The 26686-nt window shown below is 34.0% G+C and overlaps 3 protein-coding genes across 3 annotated transcripts; all 3 read left to right on the plus strand.

Annotated features, from left to right (window-relative positions):
• Positions 1–108: 108 nt before the first annotated feature.
• LOC135837767 (sex peptide receptor-like) lies at positions 109–13813 on the plus strand. The gene is made up of 3 exons (XM_065353151.1): positions 109–1211; positions 11339–13265; positions 13345–13813. The coding sequence occupies exons 1-2, from the start codon at positions 562–564 to the stop codon at positions 11745–11747; spliced, it is 1059 nt and encodes a 352-aa protein (XP_065209223.1). The 5' UTR covers positions 109–561; the 3' UTR covers positions 11748–13265; positions 13345–13813.
• LOC135834180 (somatostatin receptor type 5-like) lies at positions 12619–13720 on the plus strand. The gene is made up of 2 exons (XM_065348018.1): positions 12619–13154; positions 13345–13720. The coding sequence occupies exons 1-2, from the start codon at positions 12619–12621 to the stop codon at positions 13718–13720; spliced, it is 912 nt and encodes a 303-aa protein (XP_065204090.1).
• Positions 13814–19526: 5713 nt separating the features above from the next.
• LOC135837768 (G-protein coupled receptor dmsr-1-like) lies at positions 19527–22604 on the plus strand. The gene is made up of 2 exons (XM_065353152.1): positions 19527–20462; positions 20545–22604. Exons 1-2 carry the CDS (start codon positions 19813–19815, stop codon positions 20999–21001), a joined length of 1107 nt encoding a protein of 368 aa, XP_065209224.1. The 5' UTR covers positions 19527–19812; the 3' UTR covers positions 21002–22604.
• The last annotated feature ends 4082 nt before the right edge of the window (positions 22605–26686 follow it).

The raw sequence follows: 26686 nt of genomic DNA on the forward strand, positions 1-26686 counted from the left end.
GTTCCAACCAAAATAAAATCATCATTGTGAATTTAGTCAAAATCCAAGATTTAAAAAATGTTTTATTCCTCCAAATGATTAATTTAAAGCGAACTATGAAAACTTGATACAAATGTAATCAAATTCCATACTGACGAAGTAGGTACTTTTATGATAGACAACATTGGATGAGTAATTCTAGGAAATAAAATGAACATGCAATATCACAAATGAATCATCATGGGTACCTAATCAAATTGATACAATAAATAAATTTAGAATCTGCAGTACCCGTAAATTCCCACTCATTCAGAAGCATTACCGTTGTAATATATTATGTAGGTAGTTACCATATCAGTGTAAGTGTATAGTCGTTAATAAATGTGTATTGAATATGTGTGTTGAATTTCTACAGAATCACTATGTGAATAAAACTGATCGCGAAGAAATGCTCTTCTCTGAATATGTTCGCGTGTAGTTCAATTCAATAAATGTGTGAAATGTGTAAATTTTGAAAAGATGTGAGATTATTATTGATAAATCCTTGAAAAATTAAAATCATTTCCTATATCAAGAGTCAAGATGTCAACAGAAGAACAATTCTGCGGATCCACATTGCTGAAAATAGGAGAATTCTACACGACAAAAATAAACGGATACGTAGACATCCCAATCTGCATAATTGGTTCTGTATTAAACATATTCAACATCCTAATATTCACAAGGAAAAACATGATTTCATCTCCAAACTTCATATTCACCCACATAGCTTTTGTAGATCTACTGCTATTGATAGCATTTATCCCCTTTACATATATTTGCTATATTTTGTACGGAGGTTACTCTCATGGAAGATGGAGTTATGGGCAAGCAGTATTCCTTATGTATTGCTACGAATTCATATTGACTTTTCATTCGATATCGGTATTCCTCACGATAATGTTGGCCTTGTGGAGATATATAGCTTTAGCACATCCGTTCAAGGAAACTCAGTGGTGCAATATGGAGACTACACGTAAAGTAGTGGCTGCTGGATACACGATTTGTATTCTGTTCAGTGTACCGATGTATCTTTCTGGTGTTATTATACCGAATCCGCCGGATGATCAGATGGTTACTACTTATACACATATGATGAAAAATGATACCATTTTACCCAAGGTTTACTTCGTGACTGCTGGATTGTTGCATAGTTTTCTGCCTTCAGTTTTGTTGCCAGTATTTATTATTAGGTGAGTAATTAAACTCTACCAACTTCAATTATTAGTTCTGCTATTCAAATACCACCTCAGTTGTCAGGAATAAAATTTAAAAATTGTGAAATTTGACTCATGATGAGATCCGGAAAATATTCCCTAGATCCAATTCAGTGCAGTGTCCACTCTTTTGTCAAAATTATTTCCATCGACTGTTTCAGACCAATTTTTACAATTTTCGAGACACTTCAAACGTCAACTAATTACTTTCAACAGCGAGTAAGAAGGGAGAGGTTTCAATTTTGGAAAACAATACTTTGACATTTGTTCAAGTTTAAATTTTTTGTAGTCAAAATGTAACTACATATTTTTTCATTTTCAAGCAGAACCAGAAAAAATTAAAAAAATCTAATGGAAAATTACAGAGATTTGTTGTTGAGGAAAGGAAAACAGAAAAACTGATAATCTTGGCAAAAAAACAAGACCTTTTTTGACATGAAACAGAAATCAGCACTTTTCAAGTTACCTAGTTTATAGGCCTCCAGAAAAAAAGGACATTTTTGGCAATTTTGGAAAAACAGGACTTCCAATTAACAATTTTTAAGGAAAAAAAAAGACTTTTTTGACATAACACAGAAATTAGCACTTTGTGTGGCAGTTCACGCAGTAATAGGTTTTTTTTTGGGGGGGGGGGGGGTGGAATTTTGTCAAAAAAAACAGGGCTCTAATTAGGTAACAATTTTGAAAAAAATAAGGATGTTTTGAGAATTGAATGGTGCTTTTCAAGAAGGTCCTATCGACAAAAAACTGGTTTTGAGAAAAACGCAATTTTATATTTCAGTGTTTTGCCATTTTGGTTTAAAATGATATAGCGAGCTCCGGTTTTTTTTGTTGAATAGAAGCATCTTTCCACTATTTATTTCCTGCGTAGTAATTTTTTTTCCACCACCAACATTTCCATGGGAGCGCTTTACAAAAGAGACCTCGATAGGACCTTCTTGAAACGACAGGACCTTCTTGCGGCTATCCACCTAAAAATCGATTTTATTCCTTCTCAAACCCACCAAAAACATGAAATAGTTCAGACAACTTGTTAGATACGTAATTTACAAGTTTAATACACCAAGTCTTGAGGAAAAAATTTAATTCAGATGTTGCCACACTGGGCCACCCTGGTAGAAAAATCCTATAAGAATTCGTAAAAAAATGTATAGTGCAGCACTATAATAATTTCGGACATATTTTTATAGTGTTGCACTATAGGTTCCTATAGTATCCTTCCTATAGTACCTGCAGCTGCACAGGAAAATCCTTTTTTCCCTCTAACAATTTGTAAAATGTGTGAATCATTGTTTGAATACATTTATTACACATAATAAAGCATTATATAGTACAAAATCCTACCAAAAAATTTTTTCCTGGAAAAAAATTTTCTGCCTAGGGTAGGAATCGTACCTGAGTTCTATAGGATGTATCCATTACTAACCAGTGTCTTTATCCACTAGACCACCGTGGAAGTTGAAATCTTGGGTATAATTAGTTCATATATGCATTTTTGTAATGCACCGATTTTTAGAGAAATGGTCAATTTTAAAATTTATAGCATGGTTTCTGGAATAACTTTTTAAGATGAACAAAAAAGGTTCTCTTAAGATATGGCGCATCTTCAAAACTGAAGGAGTAATCTGTGATTGTATGTTTTTTTTCAGTAATTTTTTCTAAGTCCCTCAAAATTTTCAAAAGTTAAAATTTCATTGTTTTTGAAAGTAAATTTAGGTGTAATTTTTCGAGAAAATCAAATATTTAATTTTGCGAGGCTGCTTCATTTGAAAATTAGTAAGCTAAAGACAATAGTGATAAAAATTTCAAAGTCCTTTATAGTGCATTTTAGAAAACTATAAGCAAACTGTATTTGTATAGTACATTACTAGAGCACAGATTTTTATTTTTTACATATTTTCCTATTTGTAAGGAGATAGCATATATTGATAATATCTTTACGAATCAGAAAATTTCCTGTAAAATGAGCCCAATTTCATTTTACAATTTACATATTTCAGGTTAAAACACATATTTTTACTTTTTTCTAGGAATTTTAAACACATATTTTACATAATTTCGGTCATTTTCCTCTTTTTAGCACATACTTCGAAGAAAATACGCAAAATCAGGAATTTTTTGATGGTTTTTGTTCTTTTTTCATTAATTTTTTCATGTTCAGCAGAAAAAATTTGAAAAAAATTTGAAAAATTAAATTTATTGATTTGAATTAATGTGCTTTGAGCCTTTGAAATAAAGTTTTTTCACATTTATCATTTTACCAAGTTATTCTCCTCAAAATTCTCTTTCCAGCGACACCCATATTGTTTTCAGGTTAGCACATATTTTTACATATTTTGGCTCTATGAGCACATATTTTTACATTTATTTCAAACACTTAAAACACATATTTTATGTACATAAAATGAGATTTTTAGTACATAAAAATCCGTGCTCTATACATTACACTATAGGTCTATAGTTTTTGAAAGTTCTTATAGTGAAGGCGCATACACTATAAGAAAATTGAGGTTCACTATACATAACTTTATAGTGTACCTATAGTACAATAATGAATCTTATAGTTTTTGAAAGTTTGTATAGTGAAAGGCACATACACTATACGAAAAGGGAGGTTCACTATACATTTCTTATAGTTTCTATAGTGAATTCGTAAGTTTCTATAGGATTTTTCTACCAGGGCAGCATGCTGGAAAATGCGCGAATGATTTTTTTCTCCGAAATGGTTGATCACAACTACACCAAAAGGCACTCTTGAGTAGTAATTTTCAACGCAGAATTCAAATTTTGAGTCAATTTTGCCCCTCGACTCCCAGGGGGGTGGTACCAAATGAAAATTTGGGGAAAATGTGAAAAAATCGAGTATAGTGTCGAAATCTTGATACTTTGGGTTAAAAACAACGATTTTTGAGTCAATTTCCCTCGTAGCCCCCAGGGGGGGGGGGTGGTACCAAATAAAAATGCGAAAAAATCGAGTATAGTGTCGAAATCTTGGTACATTTGGGCTGAAAACCCGATTTTCGAGTCAATTTTGTCCCTCGGCTTCCGGGGGGAAGGGACGTGGTACCTAATCAAAATTTAGGATAAAAGTGAAAAAATTGAGTACTTTAATGTAATATCTTTAATACTGTAGGGCAGAAGTTTCTTCCGCCAGCATCCCCCAAAACGACGAATATGAAAAATTATGCATTCTAGTGTATGTAAAACAACTGCGATCGATTTACCTGCGGAAATCTGTATCATCTCATACTTTAGCCATGCATGTGTGAGTGCGCACTCGATTTTTTCACTGTTTTCCCCAAATTTCGATTTGGTACCACCCCCTTCCTCCCTGGCGTGCGAAGGACAAAATTGACTCGAAAATCGGGGTTTCAGCCCAAATGTACCAAGATTTGGACACTATACTCCATTTTTTCGCATTTTTATTTGATACCATCCCCCCTGGGGGGCTACGAGGTGAATTGACTCAAAAATCGTGGTTTTTAGCCTAAAGTATCAAGATTTCGACACTATACTCGATTTTTTCACATTTTCCCCAAATTTTCATTTGGTACCACCCCCTCTTGAGGTCAAGGGGCAAAATTGACTCAAAATTTGAATTCTGCGTTGAAAATTACTACCTAATTAAGAATTTTGGTGTAGTCGTGATTGACCATTTTGGAGAAGAAGGTAATGCGCGCATTTTCCAGTTGTGTGGCCTAGCCAACTTCATATAGCTGCTGTTTGTGAACAACACCACATGGAGCGCTGCGGTTTGCACCATCTTGTGTAGAAAACGTCAGAGATTCAAATTTCATGAACTCCTCAAAAAGGTCATATCGGTCGATAGGACCTTCTTGAAAAGCACCATTCAATTTTGACAACAAAAATAGGACTTTGGTAACATGAACAGAGGACAGGACTTTTTATGACAGCTTTAAATTTTTGGTTTAAGACCTTTTATTAATTTGGGCAATTTTGGTAAAAAACAGGCCTTATCAGGCAATTCTGAAAAAAAAACTTCTTTTGACTAAAATGTGGACTTTTCACATGTAAATTCGGACATAAAATGCAAGTGTTTGACGAAATAAGTCTTTTTTCGAATTTTAGAGGAAAATCATATGTATATTTCTTGCAATTTTGTAAAGCATTGAACTTTTTTAAAGGAACTTAGAGCTAAAAACAGGATTTCTTGCATTTGTGCCAAACAATTAACAGGGCTTCAATTTAGGGATTCGGAGGGGGGGGGGGGGGTGAAGCTGGATTTCTCAGACAGCTGAAGCAAAAATTAATAGGTACTCAAGATAAGTACTTTTTAGATGCTTATGCAAGAAAGCCAACATTTCTTACCAATTTTGTCAAAAATTAGGGCTTTTTGATACTTTTGAAAAAAATGTGACTTTTTTACAATTTTAGAAAAAAAAATGTGTCGACTTTCTGACAATATTTACAAAAAAAAACCAGGACTTCTTTAAACAATTTCTTTCTTGTGGAATAAAAAAAATGACTCACGCGTTTAGCGTGAAAAGATCGACTTTTCTTTAAATAAACATTTTTTACGAACGAATTGATTCACTTTTTTTGAATCATTTGTACAGCAATTGATCTGTTTACAATCGAATCGAATCATTTACGAACAATTGGCGAATAAGTGAATAAATTGATTGATTTCTTGGTTAATCATTCGATTGATTTGTAGGTGAATCGGTCGCGAACGAGTTGATCAATTCGCGAACAAATCGATTCATTTACTCAAGTTTTGATGAATCATTCGCGAACGAATTGATTTGTATTTGTGATTCATTTGCGAACGAATCGATTCGTATTAGTGACTCATTTGGGAACGAATCAATTCATTTGTTCAATTTTTGGTGAATCATTCACGAACAAATTCAATCATTTTTTGTGCATCATTCGCGAACGAATCAATTCGTATAAGTGACTCATTTGCGAACGAATCGATTCATTTGCTCAATTTTGGTGAATCATTCACGAACGAATTGAATTTTTTTGTACATTATTCGCGAACGAATCGATTCGTACAACTTACAAGTGACTCATTTGCAAATGAATCGATTCGTACAAGTGTCTCGTTCATGAATGAATCCACGAATCGATTCGTATGAGTGACTCATTTGCGAACGAATCGATTCAGTTGCTCAATTTTTGGTGAATCATTCACGAACGAATTGAATTGTTTTTTGTGCATCATTCGCGAACGAATCGATCCGTACAAGCGGTACAAGTGACTCATTCGCAAACGAATCGATTTAAACAAGTGACTCGTTCGCGAACGAATCGATTCGTACAAGTGACTCGTTCGCGAACGAATCGATTCGTACAAGTGACTCGTTCGCGAACGAATCGATTCGTACAAGTGACTCGTTCGCGAACGAATCGATTCGTACAAGTGACTCGTTCGCGAACGAATCGATTCGTACAAGTGACTCGTTCGCGAACGATTCGATTCGTATATGTTACTCATTCGCAAACGAATTGATTCATCAATTAAAGAATATTGATCAATCCGTTGGCGAATGGTTATTTCAAAAAATTGATTATTCGTTCATGAATGATTCATCAAAAATTGAGGGTCGTATAAGTACTTTGTAGGAATGGTGCAGGTCCTAATGAGATTTCAAATTTGATCAAAATTGGTTTATCGGTTTTATAGATAATGATTATTGAAAAATGTCGAAAAAAAATGTTGTCGCTCGATAAACTTGACAGCTTTGAGCTTTTGGAACTTGATCAACACCTTTTTGGAGGGGTAGTCACGTTTTACCGCCTCCACCTCCATTTATCATTGTAATAACATAGATGAATAAGGGAATACAGCTCTACACAGCTCTAAAATTCTCATTGGTCCTCCAACCACACACAGGGCGTGGTGGGGGAGGGGGTTCTTTGTTTCAGTACTCGAGATTTCTCTATTCAAGAGCCCCAAATTTCAAAAAAATAAGTCGATATTTCATTCAGAGGGGGGGGGGGTTCCAAATCCCATCACGAAAAGTTCGTAATGTTGTAATTGTCATAAAAATTGATGCTGCCCATGGATTTCCTCAAATTTTTAAAAAGTAGCTCCTTCAGTTTCTAGAACTCCTGACGAATATTTTTGATAGGTACCCACTCCTCGTGAATTCTTTCGAAACGTCTTCGCAATCATTTTTCTCCAAGTTGCAATAGTCTTGAGCAACCAAACAAGAAATTTGGGCACCATGACGAGAAATGACCGCTGAAGAAGAAAACACCCTATACCTGCACCAAGGGAGGTTATAGGCCAAATGACAACGATTATCATTCGTTCCTGATGTGAAGAACTTGACAGAAATTTTAGGAGAATCGGGGCATCCATCCCCAAAACTCAGATGATTCGACAAGGAAAGAGTTTGCTCAGACTGGCTGAGATATCCTATCTTTTTACCCTGGGAGTGAGTTGAAACAAACATATTCTATCCTTCAAATGAGAAAAAATTCAACGAGGCTCATTCAACTCAGAATTTTATAATTCATCCATGCACATAAAACCCTCATATTTTCACAAATTGGAATATCACGAACATCATTAGGAATTTACAAGAATAAATCTCCTCCTCAATCTATATATTAAAATTATGACCGGATTCTTTTGACTCTGAGATCTCAGGAACGGCTTAACCGATTTTGCTGGGTGATGTCTCAAAAAAAAGCTTTTGACCTGTAGATGTGCAGGTTTTCATTGAAAGTTCGAAAAGTTTCACCGAAAAGCTCAAAAAAGCTCAATAATTGATTTTAGCCTTTACGTAGCGCATTTGACGTATACATAGTAGTACGTATATTATACCTTGAAAGAGCATCGAAAGAAGTCTGATGTCGAAGAAAAAAGTTTACAAAAAAGTTGAGCCTTGAAGCTCAAAAAAGCTCAATAATTGATTTTAGCCTGTATATGTAGCGCATTTGACATGTACACAGAAGTACGTATATTATACCTTGAAAGAGCACCAAAAGAAGTCCAATGTCAAAAACAAAGTTTACAATAAGGTTGTGTCATAAAGCTCAAAAAAGCTCAATAATTGATTTTAGTCTATATGTAGCGTATTTGATGTATACAGAGAAGTACGTATATTATACCTTGAAAGAGCATCGAAAAAAGTCGAATGTTGAAGAAAAATGTTAACAAAAAAAGCTGCGCTGTAAAAAGCTCAAAAAAGCTCAATTATGACCGGATTCTTATGACTCTAAGATCTCAGCTATGGCTGAACCGAATTTGATCGTCGATGTCTCAAAAAAAAGCTTTTGACCAGTAGATGAGCTGGTTTTAATCAAAAGTTTGAAAAGTTGCGCCATAAAGCCCAAAAAAGCTCAATAATTGATTTTATCCTATACGTAGCGCATTTGATGTATACACAGTAGTACGTATATTATACCTTGAAAAAGCATTAAAAGAAGTCACATGTTGAAGAAAAAAGTTCACAGAAAAGGTGCGCCGTTTAGCTCAAAAAAGCTCAATAATTGATTTTAGCCTATTTGACTGAGATCTCAGCAATGGCGGAACCTATTTTGCTAGATGATGTCTCAAAAAAAAAGCTTTTGACCCGTAGATGTGCAGGTTTTTATCAAAAGTTCAAAAAGTTGTGCCATAAAGCTCAAAAAAGCTTAATAATTGATTTTAGCGTATACGTAGCACATTCAACGTTTACAGAGAAGTACGTATACTATAAGTACGTTGAAAGAGCATCAAAATAAGTGGAATGTCGAAAAAAAAAGGTTTACAAAAAAGTTGTGCCGTAAGCTCAAAAAAGCTCAATAGTTGATTTTAACCTATTTCGACTCCGAGATCTGAGCAACAGCTGAACCAATTTCGCCCCACGATGTCTCAAAAAAAAGCTTTTGACCCGTACATTTGTAGGTTTTTATCAAACGCTCAAAAAGTAGCACTGCAAAGCTCAAAAAAGTTCAATAATTGTTTTTAACCTACCTGTACTTATCACATTCAATGTATACAGATAAACCTTTAGGAAAAAAAACTTCAGAAAGTTCCTGGTCAAAGCTAAGTGAAAGCTTGAAAGTTTTAAATTATGATGAGATTCTTTTTTCTGTGAGATCTCAGCAACGGCTGAACCAATTTTGATGAACGACCTCTCGACAGAAAAGCTTTAAAGTGTAAATGTGCAGGTTTATGTTGAAAGGCCAAAAAGTTACACCATAAGCTCAAGAAAGCTCAATAATCGATTATGCCGTATTGGATGGGTACACAAAAGTACCTACATTGTACGTCAAAAAATCTCCATGGAAAAACAAAATTTGACAAAAAAAGTTGACGGTAAAAGCTCAGCGAAAGCTCATGCAGTATTTAACCTACATATAATCAGTGCATTCGACATACCTATACAAAGAAGTATGTATATTGTACCTTGAAAGAGCTTCACAGAAAGACAAATCTTGAAGAAAAAAAAGCTTACAAAAGTTTAAACCAAACTTTCAAAAGTTGACGATGAAAGTTCAGCGATAGCTTAAAATTTGGAAAGAAGTACATACATAATATAATTGTTCCTTGAAAGAGTTTCACAAAAAGACATCTTGAAGAAAAAAAGCTTACAAAAGTTCACAGTCAAGGCTAAGTGAAAGCTTGAAAATTTTGATCATTTAGTATTTGATCTAATTTGATGTGTAAAAAAATATACAAATTGTACCTTGAAAGATCACCGCAAAAAAAACAGTCTAGACAGTAAAAAACTTAAAAAAATTAACGGAAAAAGTTCAGAGAAAGTTTGAAAGTTCATTATAAGTCAGTTTTTTGTCACAGCAAGGTCTCTGCAACAGCAGGACCAATTTTAATAAACAGCCACTCGATAGAAAGGTTTTAAATAGTAGATAGGTATGCAGGTTTATGTTGAAAGTTCAACAATTTTCACTATGAGCTAAAAAAAGTCCAAAAAATCATTTACTAAATTTTAAAATGTAAAATGAAATTACGACAAAATCAACTTTAAGTTTTTTTTCTGTCAAAAATTGTTTTTCAACTTTGATCTTTCAGGGTATGTTATTGAACTTTTTCAGTTTACTACGCAACCTTTTGTGCTTAAAACATAAACTTACACATCTACACTTTAAAGCCTTTCTATCAAGAGGTTGTTATTTCAGGTGAAATACCACATGTCACGAAGTTTTGAGCTTTTGTTTAGCTTTTTTTTAATATAAATTTTCAAAAAAAAGATGGTAAATGCTAAGCAAAGGCTCAAAATTTCGTAACATGCAATATTTGACCAGATCGAGTCATTATATAGCCAAGGTTGAAAGTTTTCACCACTTCATGCAGAGGGTGCAGCAGATCGAGTCTTTTCAGTTGAGACTTTAACAATCTTAACAAACAGCAAAAGAATTAGCAAGATTTTTGGTAATTAAATGATTTTTTTTTTAAAACTAAAAAACAAAACATTTTTGTAAATTGTTGATTTGGTGAAAAACTAGAAACATTGTTTTTTTTAGCAAAAAGTAGCAATTTTGGTAGTTATCAACAAAAAAAAATTATGTAGTCTACATTTTTTTGCAATTATTTTTGTCGCTTTTATTAGGTAAAACTATAGGATAAAAACGATTTTTTTTTTGGTATTTTTGGTAAAAATTTGCAATGTTGCCAAAAAAAGAACATTTTTGTAAACTTTTTAAGAAATGAAACCACGGCTTTTCGCCAATTGTTGAAAAGAAAGATAATACTAATTGAAGCATGTGTTTCCAAAACGCACGAAGTCCATTTTCAAAGATTCTGAGGTTGCAAGGCCATCTAGCATAAAGTTGCGGCCGAAAATGGCAGATTTTAAGATATGTTGTGCCCAAGGGTCTTGGCTACAACATATCAAAAAATCAGCCAATTTGGGCCATTTCTACTTTTCCAAATTGTATACTAAGTACCATGAATTTCTCATCAACATTTTTTTGGACTTTGGTGCGTTTTGTGTCAAACACATGCTTCAGTTGTAAAAAATGAATTTCCCAATAACTAACAGTGAAAAAATTGTGATCATTCTTCGTATTATGTAGTTACTTACTGAATTTTTAAAAGGTATATTATTACGTTTTGAAGAATCGCGCAGTATGCGCGATTAACGGGTTTGCTAGTAATTAATAATCGTTTGGTTTTTCAGAATAATTGTCATCTTATTAGCAAAAAAAGAAGACCAGAGACATCTGCATCCATCTCTAAACCCTCAAATCAGCTCAAGCAACCTCAAAAAGAACCAACAAACTGATCGATCTATAATGGCATTGATAACAGTTCTTACACTATTCCTAATTATTAAAGTGCTCGATGGAATATTGAATTTAACGTACATGATTTATGGCAGTTTGAATAGAAGTACTAAGCACTGCTTCTATGGTCCAAGATCAATTCTTTTAACCGCGACTGAGATCGATATGTCCATTACGTTTGTAATATATTACACCATGAGTGAAAATTTTAGAGACACGTTTAAAGGTTTATTCAGAAGAACCTCTGTTGCTTTGGGCAATAATAGAAACCCAGATACAGGTCGAAAAATTGATCAAGTTTAGCGAATGGAGCAAAGCTGTGGGCTATTTCGAGTTAATTTGAAAATTTCAAAAAATCTATAAAAATATCTTAGGTAAAAAAAATTCAATTTTTTCGATTTTTTGAAGTTGGTGGGAACAAAAAAATTGGCACCAATTTGTTTCAAAATATTTCCCCAGTTTCAGGAATAATATTTTTTAATGTTTTGGAATCAACTTTTTTTCACGATCCATCCTAAAGTAGGTATAAAACTTTCCAGAGACAAAGACAAAGACACCCTCTAAAATCAATATAGCTTGGTTAAATCAAGAATGCTGCTTTTGTCATTATTATAATTATTATTAAGTATATAAACACATGTGTTGGTTATCAGTTGACCTACCAAACTTTCGGGTCAAGTCGATAAATTCATCTCTTTGCAAGCTTTTTTTTACACACTTTTTTTAATTGTTTAAAACAATAATGTCATATCATGATGCGTGTATCTTTACGCACCAGATAACTATTTTTATATTCAATTCTGGGAAATGTAAATAGAGTAAATACATGATTTTTATAAACCTACAACTCACAAGGCGTAAAGTGTGTTCAATTTGTTTAGTAGGTAGTATAACAAATTCACTCTTTTCACAAAAACACACAATTCAAAGTCAATATGAATTCATATTTATACGAAACGAGTTTTGGAAAGTGTTCGATGGTGGCAATAAATAAGTGCTTGAAATTGAAAAAATATCTTATTATGGAACCTATTTGTACATACCTACCTAAAAAATACATTCACGAGTTATAAAGTAAAGTTCGTCAACTCACATGAGATCTAACCAGCTTCAATCAAACCATCTCATTCTTTTTGTAAGTACCTGCTTGTCAATTTTTTTTTGAAAATTCAAGATGTCAACCGAAGACCAATTCTGTACACATGTCTCAAAAACCATCGAAGCATATTACAAGAAGAATATAAGCGGTTACGTAGATATCCCGATATGTTTGATTGGCGTATTTCTCAACCTATTCAACATCCTGGTATTCTCGAGGAAAAACATGATTTCATCTGCCAACTTGATACTAGCTCATTTAGCCTTCGTAGATATGTTGGATTTAATAGCTTACATTTGGTATTCGTGGATCTCCTTTTCGCATTATCCTCATTTCGAAGGAAAATGGGATTTCGAGCAGGCAATAGTTCATTTGGGATGCTACAATTTCGTGATCACTTTTCACTTCATATCGGTATTTTTGACGATGATGTTGGCCATATGGCGATATATAGCTGTGGTACATCCTTTCAAGGAATCCCAATGGTGTAATATGAAGACTACACGCAATGCAGTGAAGGCTAGTTACATATTATGCATTTTGCTTAGCGTGCCTATGTATTTATCGCGTGATATAAAGAACCAGAATACTAATAACCAAACGCTGACGAAGTATGCACTTACAGACAAAGAACATTCGATCCAGCTTCGAATTTCTCTTTTGATCGATGGAGTGTTGTTTGATTTATTGCCGTCAGTTGTGCTGCCAATATTAAGTCTCAGGTAACTCAATTTGAAGCTTAATATTTGATGAAAAATTAAACAGTATGTTAATGTAGATAAAAACTTGGTATCGTTTTAGACTGATAATTGTCTTATGGACGAGAAAAGAACATAGAAAACATCCAGTCGCCACTTCAAGCACCCACAGCAACAAGAGAAGTCTCCGAAGTAAACGGAAACAGCAACTCGATAGATCAGTGGTCATAATGTTGGCGCTTGTGGCATTATTTCTGGTTATTAAAATTCCATCAGGAATACTGAATTTGATGGGTTCGTGTTATACTGGCTTGGGAGGAATAATCAACACGCTGGCAAATATCAATATATCCATCACGTTTGTTGTATACTATACGATGAGCAGAAACTTCAGAATCACATTTAAATCTTTGTTCAATGGTAACGTGCTCGAAAAAGATATGGTTTTTAGTACGAGCAATAATGCAACATTACACTAAATGTGGTAGGTACTCTGTATTGGTAATTTCAGTCATATTTTTGTTTTGAAAATTGAATTTTATTATGTTATTTGTTTAATAAATTGAATAAATCGGTGCCTAAAGTTTTTACCGAAGAGGTTCCACAGGTTTTCGAATTTTGTTCATTTTTTTAAATCAAAACTGCAAAAATTGCAAAAAAAAATGTTGTTTTAGAAAGTCTTGCTTTTTTGTCGCAAAAAATGGTTTTTTATTGTATCTTGTATCTGATTATATCATTTCTTCAGTCATAACTTCAGTCACATTTTTCAGTTGTGACTACCAAAAAAACTCAACCAATCAGAAAACAATAAAATCAAAGAAGTATACAAGTGAAGAGTGATATTCCAAAACTCGCTTTGTCCATTTTCACAACTTTTCAGGAGAGAGGAAAAACAGTTTCCCTTTAAACGGGTGAATTGGCTTTTTAGGCGAGTTTAGCACTTTATTTGGGTGGATTTATGATGTAGGAGTGTAGGTATACATTTCATCCACTAAATACTGCTGAAAAAAATTTCAATAAAAATGGACAAAGCGCGTTTCGGAACATTATTTTTTTTTTTAATTTTTAGTGAATTGGCTATTTAGGTGAGTTTAACACCTCATTTTGGTAGTTTGATGATGTAGGAATGCGAGTTAATACTTCATCTACCAGGTACCACTGAAAACCCAACTTTGATAAAAATGGACAAAGCGAGTTTTGGAATATCACTCTTCAAGTCTATAATCCACGAACGTAAAAGTGTTACCCTACTGAACTTTTTTGCTAACTAAAAAAATTATCCGGCAAAATGTATAAGGGACCCGCGAAAACCCAAAACACATGATTTCAATATTTCAAAATTGCACAATAGGGGGCTGGAGCCTCAAAGGGGTGTATTTATGAACGTGGGCGCTACCAAAAAAGTGAAACGTAGTCGTGAAGGGTGTCACTGCCAGATACCAAATATATGTTTTGTTCTGTTGGAGATTAGCACAAACGGATTTTATTGCAATTTGAATGCAGTTTTTATGCATGTTTATGCACTTTTAATGGTTGAATCGTTCTGTAGTCATAAGTATGCCCGGCTACCAAAAAAATTTTGTGAAACTGGTTTGAAAAGATTATTTCCAACCAAACTGAAAAAAAAAACGGCTGAAAAATACCAGCACAATGACGAGTAATGGTGCAGAGAAGTGGTTTGTAGCGGTAGAAATGGTCACTTTTTCCACTATAGGTGGTAGAAAGTCGCACCTCGGGAGTTATAAGGTCACATCTCAAAAAAGTGAAATTTTACAGGAGAATGATTTTCTTTTTTTAAAAAACTTGATTCATTATTTTCATCAACTTATAATCAATTGTGAGGAATGAATAGCATGTCATTTTGAAGATTGGGTATCCTACCTTCATTTAGCATAAGAATATTTTGAAAAATAAACTCTTTAAGAGGAAATATTTCAATGTTTGAAAAACATTTTGAGTTATAACCTTTCATAAAAAGTGATCTGGAGGCGGAAAAAAGCGTCCAAAAAAAATTTCATGATAACAAAATTGTAGAAAATTAAATTTCCAATCGACATAATGTCGTTAGTTTTTTTCTAAAGTGCTTAGTTTTTGAGTTTTTCTCAAAAAACTAAAATTTCAATATATATGCAAATTAATTTTCCTGAAAAATGTTCGATTTTAAAAATTTTTTGTTTTGGAGCAAACCTACCAAAAATACACTCCTTGTGATTATTTTACATCTTAAAAACGTTCAAAACTATCAAAACTGTTTTCTGACACTTTGTATGTGCGAATTTTACTCAAAGAAAGAGGAGTTTTTTGAGATGTGACCTTATAACTCCAAACAACTTGCAATGTTGTAGAAATTTTGAGTTAGGCCCTTTGCATTTTTTACATGATCTAAGCAGCATACCCGACTCAAAGTGTTTTTTTTGGTTGCAGGGGGTCATGCAAACCCCAAAAATGCAAAAACATCAAAATCGATTTTTTTTGAGATGTGACCTTATAACTCCCGAGGTGCGAAGTGAACGTTTCTACATAATTCTACAAGGTATTCGTGACGTCATACGCATTTTATTAAGGTATTCATGACGTCAGTCGCTGGAAATATTCGGGCCTCATCAACCCTTCCACAATACCACCACCAATTTGCTGTCACGAATGAGACCTACGCGACCCGCGCCGTTATGTCCCTACTTTCATACCAAATATGTATCTGTCATCCCTGCCGCTTTTACGTTGAACTTTCGCCCTTATAAGCTCCTGCAAAAGCGTTTTTTCCTCAGTTGTTAGTTCCAACAACTCATCGCGCTAGCTATTCCAGTTGTTGTACGCATTCCTCCTCACCCTTTCGACTTCTTGCTGCCCAGTGGAATACCTTGGTGATCAAGAATTACAAATTCGAATTTATGCTGCGGATACGCTTTCTAAGGACGCTTGGAACTTATCCCATTCATCATGGACCAACATATCGAGTCACGCCTTACGCGTTCTTATATCTCCACCATATAGTGGGATACATGTTAAGTCATGAAGGATCATAAATGAGGAACCGTGGAATGTAACTAGCACTTGGGTGTTGGAGTTAAAAGCTCGTCAGTAGACACAGCACTCCAGAGAAAGTGATGTCCTTAACCAAGACCCCAACAGGGGGTTGTATATGGGCTTTTTGGCTTTGGGCTCAATATGCAACTAAAAACGTTGAAAGCCTGCCACCAAATTACGCATTCAATTTATTAAGTTTTCTACTAGAAGTTTATAATTATCATTTAATTATAGAAGTCTCATTCATGTATACGATTTGAGCAACCTATGATATTACGTGTTTACGCTATCAATACATGAATTTATTATTTGGCTAATTGAGATGTCATAATTTCCTTTGTACGCTTTAACCCTGAGAAGATCTATTATCAGGACTTCCTACCTGAACAATTTATGACATTTTCTACTATTTTATGACTTCACGCTTCACGATATCAAGTTCCCCGTTAAATCGTGTATCTGTTTAGGTTTACAAGGCTCCTTAGGAAAGAGTTAGAGGACATAATGTTGGTGGATGATTGCATTTATGCGAAGAAATGCAATTATATTGAGAATCAACAAAAGTAATGTGTTCGATTTTGAGATGTGCTCCCCACATTTTGGACGCGGACGTGTGCATTTTACAAGTACAACCATAGACAACGAGAGAAAATGCGCATAATTACTTTCTCCCCCTGCAGGTTGAGAGGTTACCCCCACCCCAAAATTTGGTTTGACATTTTTTCCCCCAAAGTACTCGTGCGACCTATCAAAATGTATTAAAATTTCGCGTAGAATACGATTATACCATTAATTTTTAATTTCAACCCTTCTGTGCCTCTCTCCCCCGCCCTATAAATTGTAGTTTGACAATTTTTTTTTACGAATTATCCCATGCGACCTATCAAAATGCATCAAAATTTTGCATAAAATCTGAGTATACCATTAATTTTGAATTGTAACCCTTGTGTTTCCCCTCCCCCACTGTAAAGTGTATTTGACAACTTTTTTGCGAATACTCACGTGCGACCCATCAAAATACACTAAAATTTCACATAGAATCCGAATATGACATCATTTTTGAATTTTAACCCCTGTGTGCCCTCCCCCCTCAAGTGTACTTTGTTAATACTCACGTGTGACCCATCAATATGCACTAAAATTTCACATAGAATCCCAATATGTCATTAATTTTCAATTTTTACTTTTTTATGCCCCTCTCTTCATCCAATGTTTTTTTTTAATATGATAAATAAAATTTTAAAAGTTTATTACAAAATAAAAATAAAAATTGTACAACTAAATATTCTTACTACGTATCTAGAAACTAAAACTTACAAGGGAACCTCTTGAGGTGCCACACTCCGATTTGAACGGGACCGCGATTTTTAGAAAGAGAATAGTCTAAAACCTCCAAAACCAAATTTTCAGCTATCCATGTTTATTTTTCGATTACTACTCTTGAGGTGTCACTCCCAAAATTGGCTCAAATGTAGATAAACTCGTTAAACAGGTTGAGTATAATACACAACTCGTATTTAGCTGCCCAACTGCATGTTCACGCCTTCTGGAGCAAATTCAGAATTCTGGAGAAATTGAAAAATCGAGCTGGAGGCTCCAGAATGGCTGGAAATGGTGAAATTTCGGTTTGGGTGATTATTATTAGTTTTGGGACTTATTTTGACCATTTAAAAAAAAATCATAAATCGCCAAAAAGTCAATTTTGAATTTTCAAAAATTCGCCAAAAATTGAAAAATGAACTTGGGCAGCTGAAAATTTGGTTTTGGGGGTTTTAGACTATGCTCTTTCCAAAAATCACGGTTCCGTTCAAATTGGAGTGTGTCACCTCAAGAGGTTCCTTTGTTAGTCGAAATCACTGTCTGTGTAATTTGTCTGAATCGCTCATGGATTCATGTGTTTAAACATGACTTGCAATTACATAAGATACATTTGTTGTAATTTTTTTACAAGAACAACGATGGTTTTACGTTGAAGTAAGAGTTAAAAAAGAAATACCTACCTACAATTGATGTGATGTTTGGATTCTACGCAAAATTTTAGTGTATTTTGATGGGTCGCACGTGAGTATTCGCAAAAAAGTTGTCAAAATACACTTTACGGTGGGGGAGGGGAAACACAAGGGTTACAATTCAAAATTAATGGTATACTCAGATTTTATGCAAAATTCTGATGCATTTTGATAGGTTGCATGGGATTATTCATGAAAAAAATTGTCGAACTACAATTTATAGGGCGCGGAGAGAGGCACAGAAGGGTTGAAATTAGAAATTAATGGTATAATCGTATTCTACGCGAAATTTTAATACATTTTGATAGGTCGAACGAGTACTTCGGGGGAAAAAATGTCAAACCAAATTTTGGGGTGGGGGTAACCTCTCAACCACTTCTCTGCGCCATTACTCGTCATTGTGCAGGTATTTTTCAGCCGTTTTTTTTCAGTTCGGTTGGAAATAATCTTTTCAAACCAGTTTCACAAAAATTTTTTGGTAGCCGCGCATACTTAAATGACTACAGAACGATTTAACCATCAAAAATGCATAAAAACTGCATTCAAAGATGCAATAAAATCCGTTTGTGCTAATTTCCAACAGAACAAAACACATATTTGGTATCTGGCGGTGACACGACCCTTCACGACTGCGTTTCATTTTTTTGGTAGCGCCCACATTCATAAATACACCCCTTTGAGGCTCCAGCCCCCTATTGTGCAATTTTGAAATATTGAAATCATTTGGGTTTTCGCGGGTCCCTTCTATATTATGCTGGATAATTTTTTTAGTAAGCAAAAAATTTCAGTAAAATGGATTTCTAACGTACTTTTTGCTCCGTGGATTGTAGACTATACAACCAGTCACTTTTTTCTTTTCTGATCATGTTTTGAAGAAAAATAAAGTGGTAAATTAATTGTTTCAAATGAACTTTTTACAAGCTGTGGACTTACCAAAACGATAAATCAGTAGTTTTATCAGAAATATCCGCTATTCTAATCTAAAAAATTTGTGTATTTCGCTAATTAATCACAGTAGTCATATCCTCAGTCGCATTAGTTCCATTCGGTCGTCATATTTGTTCAGTAGTCATATTGAAAAATCATGACTACACAAAAAAAAACCAATTGCCAACTGTGGTAGAGCTAAACTTTACATTAAACGTATAAACGGTTGAAACCTGATAACAGCGATTGCAATCCCCACTTGATTAGTACCTAATTGTGCATGGCGAAATCTGTCACCATTGTTTGTTCAAAGGCGCTACATCAGTATGTGACCAAAACTGATCGCGAAGTACTTACATATTGCTTTTCCCAAAAGAATATTGGCGCGAAATACTTCAACCTTGAAATTTTTGTAGATTTGCGCGAGTTTATCCACATTTATTGATCAAGTTTTTAGTGTTCGATTATACCTATACCTGATAACAAAATTACTCGATAAACAGTGCAGAGTAGGTACGTTGAAGCAAAATACCAAACTACAGAAGTAAGATTTATACAGATACGTACAATTTGAACCTCCACAATTGAAGGCAGTTCATTATTGGAGAATGTCAACAACAGAGCCAACTTGCGAAGACACAATACTAAAATTCGGAGTACATTACAGAGACAATATTAGTATTTATGTGAATATGCCGATAAATGTCATTGGGACGATATTAAACACGATCAATTTATTAGTATTTACAAGAAAAACGATGAGATCACCAGTGAACCTGATATTCACTCACTTGACCTTGGTAGATATAGCATTGCTCTTAGGAGCTTTTCCATATGCATGGCTAATACCTCAATACAGCGGCGGCTACGCTGATATAGGACGAACTTACCCAAAAGCAATACTATACATGCGGTGTTATGATTTTATAACCACCCTTCATTTCATATCTGCATTCCTTACCATACAGTTGGCTGTATGGAGATACATTGCAATAGCATATCCGTTGAAGGAACGCCAGTGGTGTAATATGAAAGCTACACGCAATGTATTAATGGCTGGCTACATTGTATGCGTATTGCTCAGCATACCGATGTATTTATCGAGAGATATTGATGTTAAAGCGTATAATAATAATCAAACAATCACTTATACACCCACATACAAGAAAGAATCCACCATTTACAAAATTTCCCTCATAGTCAACGGGGTGTTCTTCCAATTAGTGCCCTCAATTGTGCTACCAATATTCAGCTTGAAGTAAGCAATCAAAATCATTGAGAACGCTTATCATGACAATGAGGACCTACATATAATTAGGTATGTACTTATATTTTTTCAGATTAATATTTGTCTTACTGAAATCAAAAAAGCATTCGGAACGCCCGGAAACTCCAGAACTGTTTACCGTCCAAAATAAAATAACGACGACCCGCAACACGAATCCACAAACAGATCGGTCAATCAGCGTATTATTGACAGTCATGGCGTTGTTTTTAACCACCAAGATTCCCTTAGGAATAATCCAAGTGATAATTACAATCGACCACAGGAGAAATTATTTCGATTGTTACAGAGGCCTGCTGGTAATTCTGAATACTTTGAATGAATTTAATTTATCTGTAACGTTTATAGTATACTATACGATGAGTAAAAAGTTCAGAATCACATTAAAATCTCTGCTCAACAATCACCGTAATCTATCTCAAGAAAGTGGGTACCACCTTCGCCACTCGAGGCAGTGGACAAAAAACCAGGGTTGCCAAATGATAGGGAGAGAAAATCCGTTCAAAGCCTAAATTTTTCAAAATCAAAAATCTGTTTGAAATCCATTTTGTTTTTTGTTAGAAAACAATTTGATGGCACCCTAGTGACAAAATATGAGAGTGTTTTCGCTAGCGACTTTTTAGGACCACTTCGCTATAGCGTTTTCGCTGGCGAATAGCGAATCCGCTCTACAAGGTATGCTATTCACTGTAGGGGGTAATGTGTAGCTGGAACAAGTAACCAAACAAAAGAAAAAGATTCCTTTTGTGACAAAACTACAACCACAATTAACAGAAATATGAATGTGTAGGGTAGGTGCCTAGGTATGTATGTTGTAGTTGCACAGAAAAGTCATTATCTTCCCCTTACACTCCAACTAAAGAGTGATGGAACCTGTTTTCTTCTCTACTTTCTCTGGGATGTTTAGTTTGGTTCTTGCTGATCTCCTCCTACCCCGCATATCTGGTACTGATGTAAGGGATGTTTGTCAACTTCATTTACAGGAGTACACCACTGCTGCAGGTTTAGAAATTGGTATTAAATTAAGCATATATGGCAATCGATCCTCGTTCAGGAAGGTAATTTTTTTTTATCAATTTTGAGAAATTTATCTACCCAAATATATGTATCTGTAGCCAATAATTTTTCTAATTTTTTGAGATGTGTTTGAACAGTATGTGATATGGTTATGACAGTGAAATATTTTTTTAAAAAAGAAATTGGTCATTTGTGAAACATTTCCAGAAAAAAGAAAAACATGCTGCGTTTCATGGGTTTCTGAAACTGAAAGTGCTTCACACTAAAAAAACAGATATGTACTTAATTGCATACCTAAGCACATATATCCACACAATTATTAAGAGGAAAAGACAAGCCATTTGGAGTACATAGCAGTCAATTCAATTTGTAAAAATGAACAAAAAACTCCGTTGTTGGCCAAAGGAGGATGGCCTATTTTGTTGTCAGAAATTCTGTGCACTTCAAGAGAATAAGTACACTTAAAGTCCTATACTTCTCCTTCATAAGGTCAATTCTGGAGTTTGGTGTACTAGTTTGGTTCCCTCATACTAGAAAATTTATAAAAGAGCTTGAAAAAATTCAAACTAGATTTTTAAAGTACCTATATTTGAGGACTTTTGAATATTATCCTTATGACTTATCACAAAAAGAACTTTTGGAAGGGTTTGAAGTGGATCCATTAGAAAAAAGAAGAGAAACAATTGCATTAATGTTTCTGTATGACCTTATCCACTGCAACATAAATGACAGTAACCTTTTGGGAAAAATCAATTTCTGGGCCCCAAAAATCCACTCCAGGCAGAAAAAAATATTCTCCTTAAACAATTACAACACATTTAGGATGAAGGTATCTCCTATGAACAACGTCATGGGTATCTCTGACAATTTCCTCTGTAGGTGTGCAGATGCTGATATTTTTAGTATGGGTAGGTCTGCTTTCAAGCGTGTGGTGGGGGTGGCATGGGAGTAGGAGTGGGGGTGCAGTGGGAGCTGTTTGTGAACCATTTCATATTCTGTATCTTATTCTTTTTAGTTCTCTATGTTTTTTTTCTTTTCTTTTTTTAATAAGTATTTCTTCTGTTTGGTGTTATACTTTTTTGCATACTCCTTACATTCTCTTTTAGATAGGAAGAACTACTTTTATAGATATTACTTTTTTTTTGTTTTTGTTTGTTTTTTTTTCTCCTTTTTGCTTGCTTTTGTATGTTTGTATTTCTCAAACTTGTTTCTCTGGAGTAAATCTTAGTCTTATCTCTATAATTATAAATGGTCTCTCCTGTAATTGGCTCTAGCTGTTGGAGAGACCTAAATTGTAAAATAAAATAAAATAAAATAAATAAAATAAAAAAATTTCAAAAGTTCCTTTTTTTTGCCAAAATCATTCAAAAATTTTAACTGCATTGTAGAAAGTTCCAAAAAAGCGCCTGTTTTTTTCCAAAGTGTTCTAAAAATTTTATTGCCAGAATTGTCAAAAAAGTCTCATTTTCGCCAAATTTTTACAGAAGTTTCTTTTTTAAAAAATTACCGGATCATCCTGAAATGTCACATGACTTAGACCCTCAGTAAATCACACACTACCCTCTTTTTTTGTGAACCCACCAATACGTATGAAGTACTCAGTATAATAAATTACCTTAAAAATTCCACATTGAAAGATCATCTTGGTATTGATGTTAACACACTGAAGCTCTCTGCCCCCTTTGTTGCTTACCCCATGGCTACACTTTTTAATGAATCCATTGAAAAGGGCGTTTATCCACGTGAAATGAAAACTAGTGTAGTCACACCAGTCTTCAAAAATGGAGAGAAAGATAAACTGAATAATTACAGACCAATATCAATTACCCCAGTTTTCTCAAAAGTGTTTGAAAAAATATTCCACAAAAGATTAGCAGCCTTCTTTGAAAAATATAACTTACTCCACCCATCACACTTTGGCTTTCGGAAAAATATGAATACTACTTCCGCAATCTATAAATTTGTTCATGAGGTATTGAATGGTCTCCAACAGAAGAAAAGCCTATTGGCAATTCTTTGTGACGCATGACGTATCCAAGGCTTTTGATAGGGTGAACCATAAAATTCTGCTAGAAGAATTGGAGAAATATGGTGTTAGTGGAACACTATCAGATTGGGTCAAAAGCTACCTATCTGATAGAGTACAAATTGTGAAAATTAATAATAGCACATTTTCTGATGCAGAACCTATTACACAAGGGGTACTTCAAGGATCTATCTTTGGTCCACTGTTCTTCATTATTTATATCAATGATTTATCAACCTATTTTGTATATAGTCTTACAGACATCGCTCCCGTGCAGAAACCTCGTAAGTCCAAATTTGAAAATTTTACAGGAGGTACAAAAAACTGTTTAAAAAGTTCATTTTATAAAAGATTCCGCCAACTTTTCGATTTTATGTTTTAGGGCAATACCTGGATGGTATTTTCAAACATATCATTACTTCAACATCAGTTCTATGTACATCGAATAATTGGATTTTATTTAATGCAATGTGGACATACGAGCTTTTCTTGTATCAAAAACCTAGTATGTCCATGGTAGTCCATGGCAAAAACCTCATAAGTCCTCATTTGATGCTTATAAATTGCCCGGTAGGAGGGCTAGCTAATTTTTTAAGACTTACGAGGTTTCTTCCATTCAATTCCTCGTGTTTTTTCCTATATTAAGGAAAGTCAAAAAAAAGTTTTTTGAAAAACTTGGACTTACGATGTTTCTGCGTGAGAGCGACAATTTGCTGATGATACAACAGCTCCACTAGAAAGTAATGAAGGTGTTGACAGTGATCATATTCAGGACATTATAAATAAGTTGATAGCTTGGTTCTCAGCAAACAAAATGATATTAAATTTAAATAAAACACATTTCTTGGGACTTGGGAAGCTACCTCCCTCTATAACTGAAAATTACAGGATGCTCAAATCAACTAAATTCTTGGGAGTTAAGTATAATAGACTCGAACTTAAAATGGAATAACCAAGTTGACTATTTAATCAAAAAACTCTCCACATATACCTATTTGATAAGACAACTCCGAGAAATTACACACTCTCATACTTTAAAAATTGCATACTTTGGCCTATTTCACATTAATCTGAGCTATGGAATAGCATTTTGGGGTGGTGATCACAGCCTACTCCATCGTGTACTTCTAATACAAAAAAGAGTTCTAAGAATAATGATTTGAAAACATCCAAGAGAATCCTGTAAACCAGATGGAATTATAAATCTCAAGGTACCCTCTCATACATATGAAACAAGATTTAGAAATTTGGCTATAAGTGAAAATTTAAGAACAAAAATTATGCAAAATAACATTGATTTCATGGCCTCAAAAATTTATAACAAAATACCACAGGAACTAAAAAATATAGCATCTAAAAAACTTTTTAAAAAGAAACTCAAATATTGGCTACAGAGATATGCGTTCTACAGTGTTGATGAAATGTTGCAGCTAGATTAATAACTTGTTTTTTGTACTGTAATTTTTATAATCTGTTGTCTCTTCAATTTTTTATTATTATTATTTGTATTACTATTTTTTTATGCTATTTAATAAATAAATAAATAAATAAATAAATAAATAAATAAATAAATAAGAATACGTACCTGTATGAAAAAAAACCAGTCATCACCACTGGTAAAAAGTACCAGTGGTATTTTCGACACCACTACCACTACCACTACACTAATAACCAGTGGTAGTGGTAGTTGTAGTTGCTGCAAGATGTACATATTTTGAACTGAAAATCAATTAAAACATATATTTTACGGCAGTACAGTCATTGTTTCTTATAGTAGACCCTTCTAGGTCAAAGAATTCAACCCCCAAAAATTTTGAAAACCAAAAAAAATTTCCACCTGGGGTGGGACTCGAACCTGGGACCTCTTGCTTCGTAGTCACCTACCTAACCTACTGGGCTACTGGGGAAGTTGAAAGATTAGGTGTTTTAAGGATTTATATGCACTTTTCGGCACTTTTCAGCACTCTGGACTTAGAAAATTTCAAGTATGATGATTTTACAAAATACAAACTACGGATATATAATCAAGTTTTTAGTATGTTCGTACTTCTAGATGAAATTTTAATGGATATTGCACCATCTATACCTAAAAAACAAAGGAGCTTTCCTTATTTTTGATTTTTTGTAATTGGCCCAAATTAAAATAATTCATAATTTTCAAAGAATAAAGTGAATGATTGCTTTTGGGGTGCTGAGTATTGAAATTGTGTCCAAGAATAAAAGGTTTTAATGTTCCAAAAAAGGAAAATAATTTCCCTATTCAAAATTTAAAGTTATTTAAATTAAATATGGCTAACCAGGTATTGCAAAAACGCCAAAATGAGTGTTTGAGTTATTATTGCTATGCAAAATAATTGCTGTTTCCACTTTCCATAAAAATAGTCACACGTACTTCATCCTGTTAATAATTATTTGATTTTTTAATTTTGACCTGTAAAATTTTTAGTTGTGATTAGTGGTTACCAGTAGTCTGACCAGTCATCACTACTGATCAGCATCCTTCTGATGAGTAGTAACCAGTGGTAACTACTAATCACAACTCATCCTGTTAGTGGTGAATAGTCATCACTACTGGTTTCTTGTAGTTACCACTAATCACCACTCAATGATGAGTAGTTACCACAGTTACTAGTGGTACTTAGTAGTGATGACTAGTTTTTTTTCATACGGGTACATACAACATCAGTGTTTTTATACACAACAAACCATTGAAAAAAAAAATCAAAAAAGAAAACATTTCACAGGTTTATTCAAAAAAACCACCATACTTAAGTACCTATTCAACATTTTTACAGAGAAAATTAATTATATAGGTAAGAAAAAAAATGAAAAAAAAAATGATTTTTTTGTTTTACGTTTCTTGAACGTTGACTGAATTTGATGAACAATCAACATTCTCAACAATAATTGATGAAATGTGTCTGCATCACTTTGGCCTACTATACAAATTTGATGTTGAGAATTTCCAACATTTTAAAAGACTAAAATATGTAGGTACCTACTTATATGTGCATGAAACTCATTAATTCGTAATAATATTGTTATGGGACAGTACCAGTTGCAGGATTTTTCTAAAGGAGGTGGGGGGGGAGAAGTTTAGATTTTTACCCAAAGGTTGGCGTCAAAATTAATCTTCCTTACAGAGGTGGTGACG

This window comes from Planococcus citri, chromosome 2 (assembly GCF_950023065.1).
Source record: "Planococcus citri chromosome 2, ihPlaCitr1.1, whole genome shotgun sequence".
Classification (NCBI taxonomy): Eukaryota; Metazoa; Arthropoda; class Insecta; order Hemiptera; family Pseudococcidae; genus Planococcus; species Planococcus citri.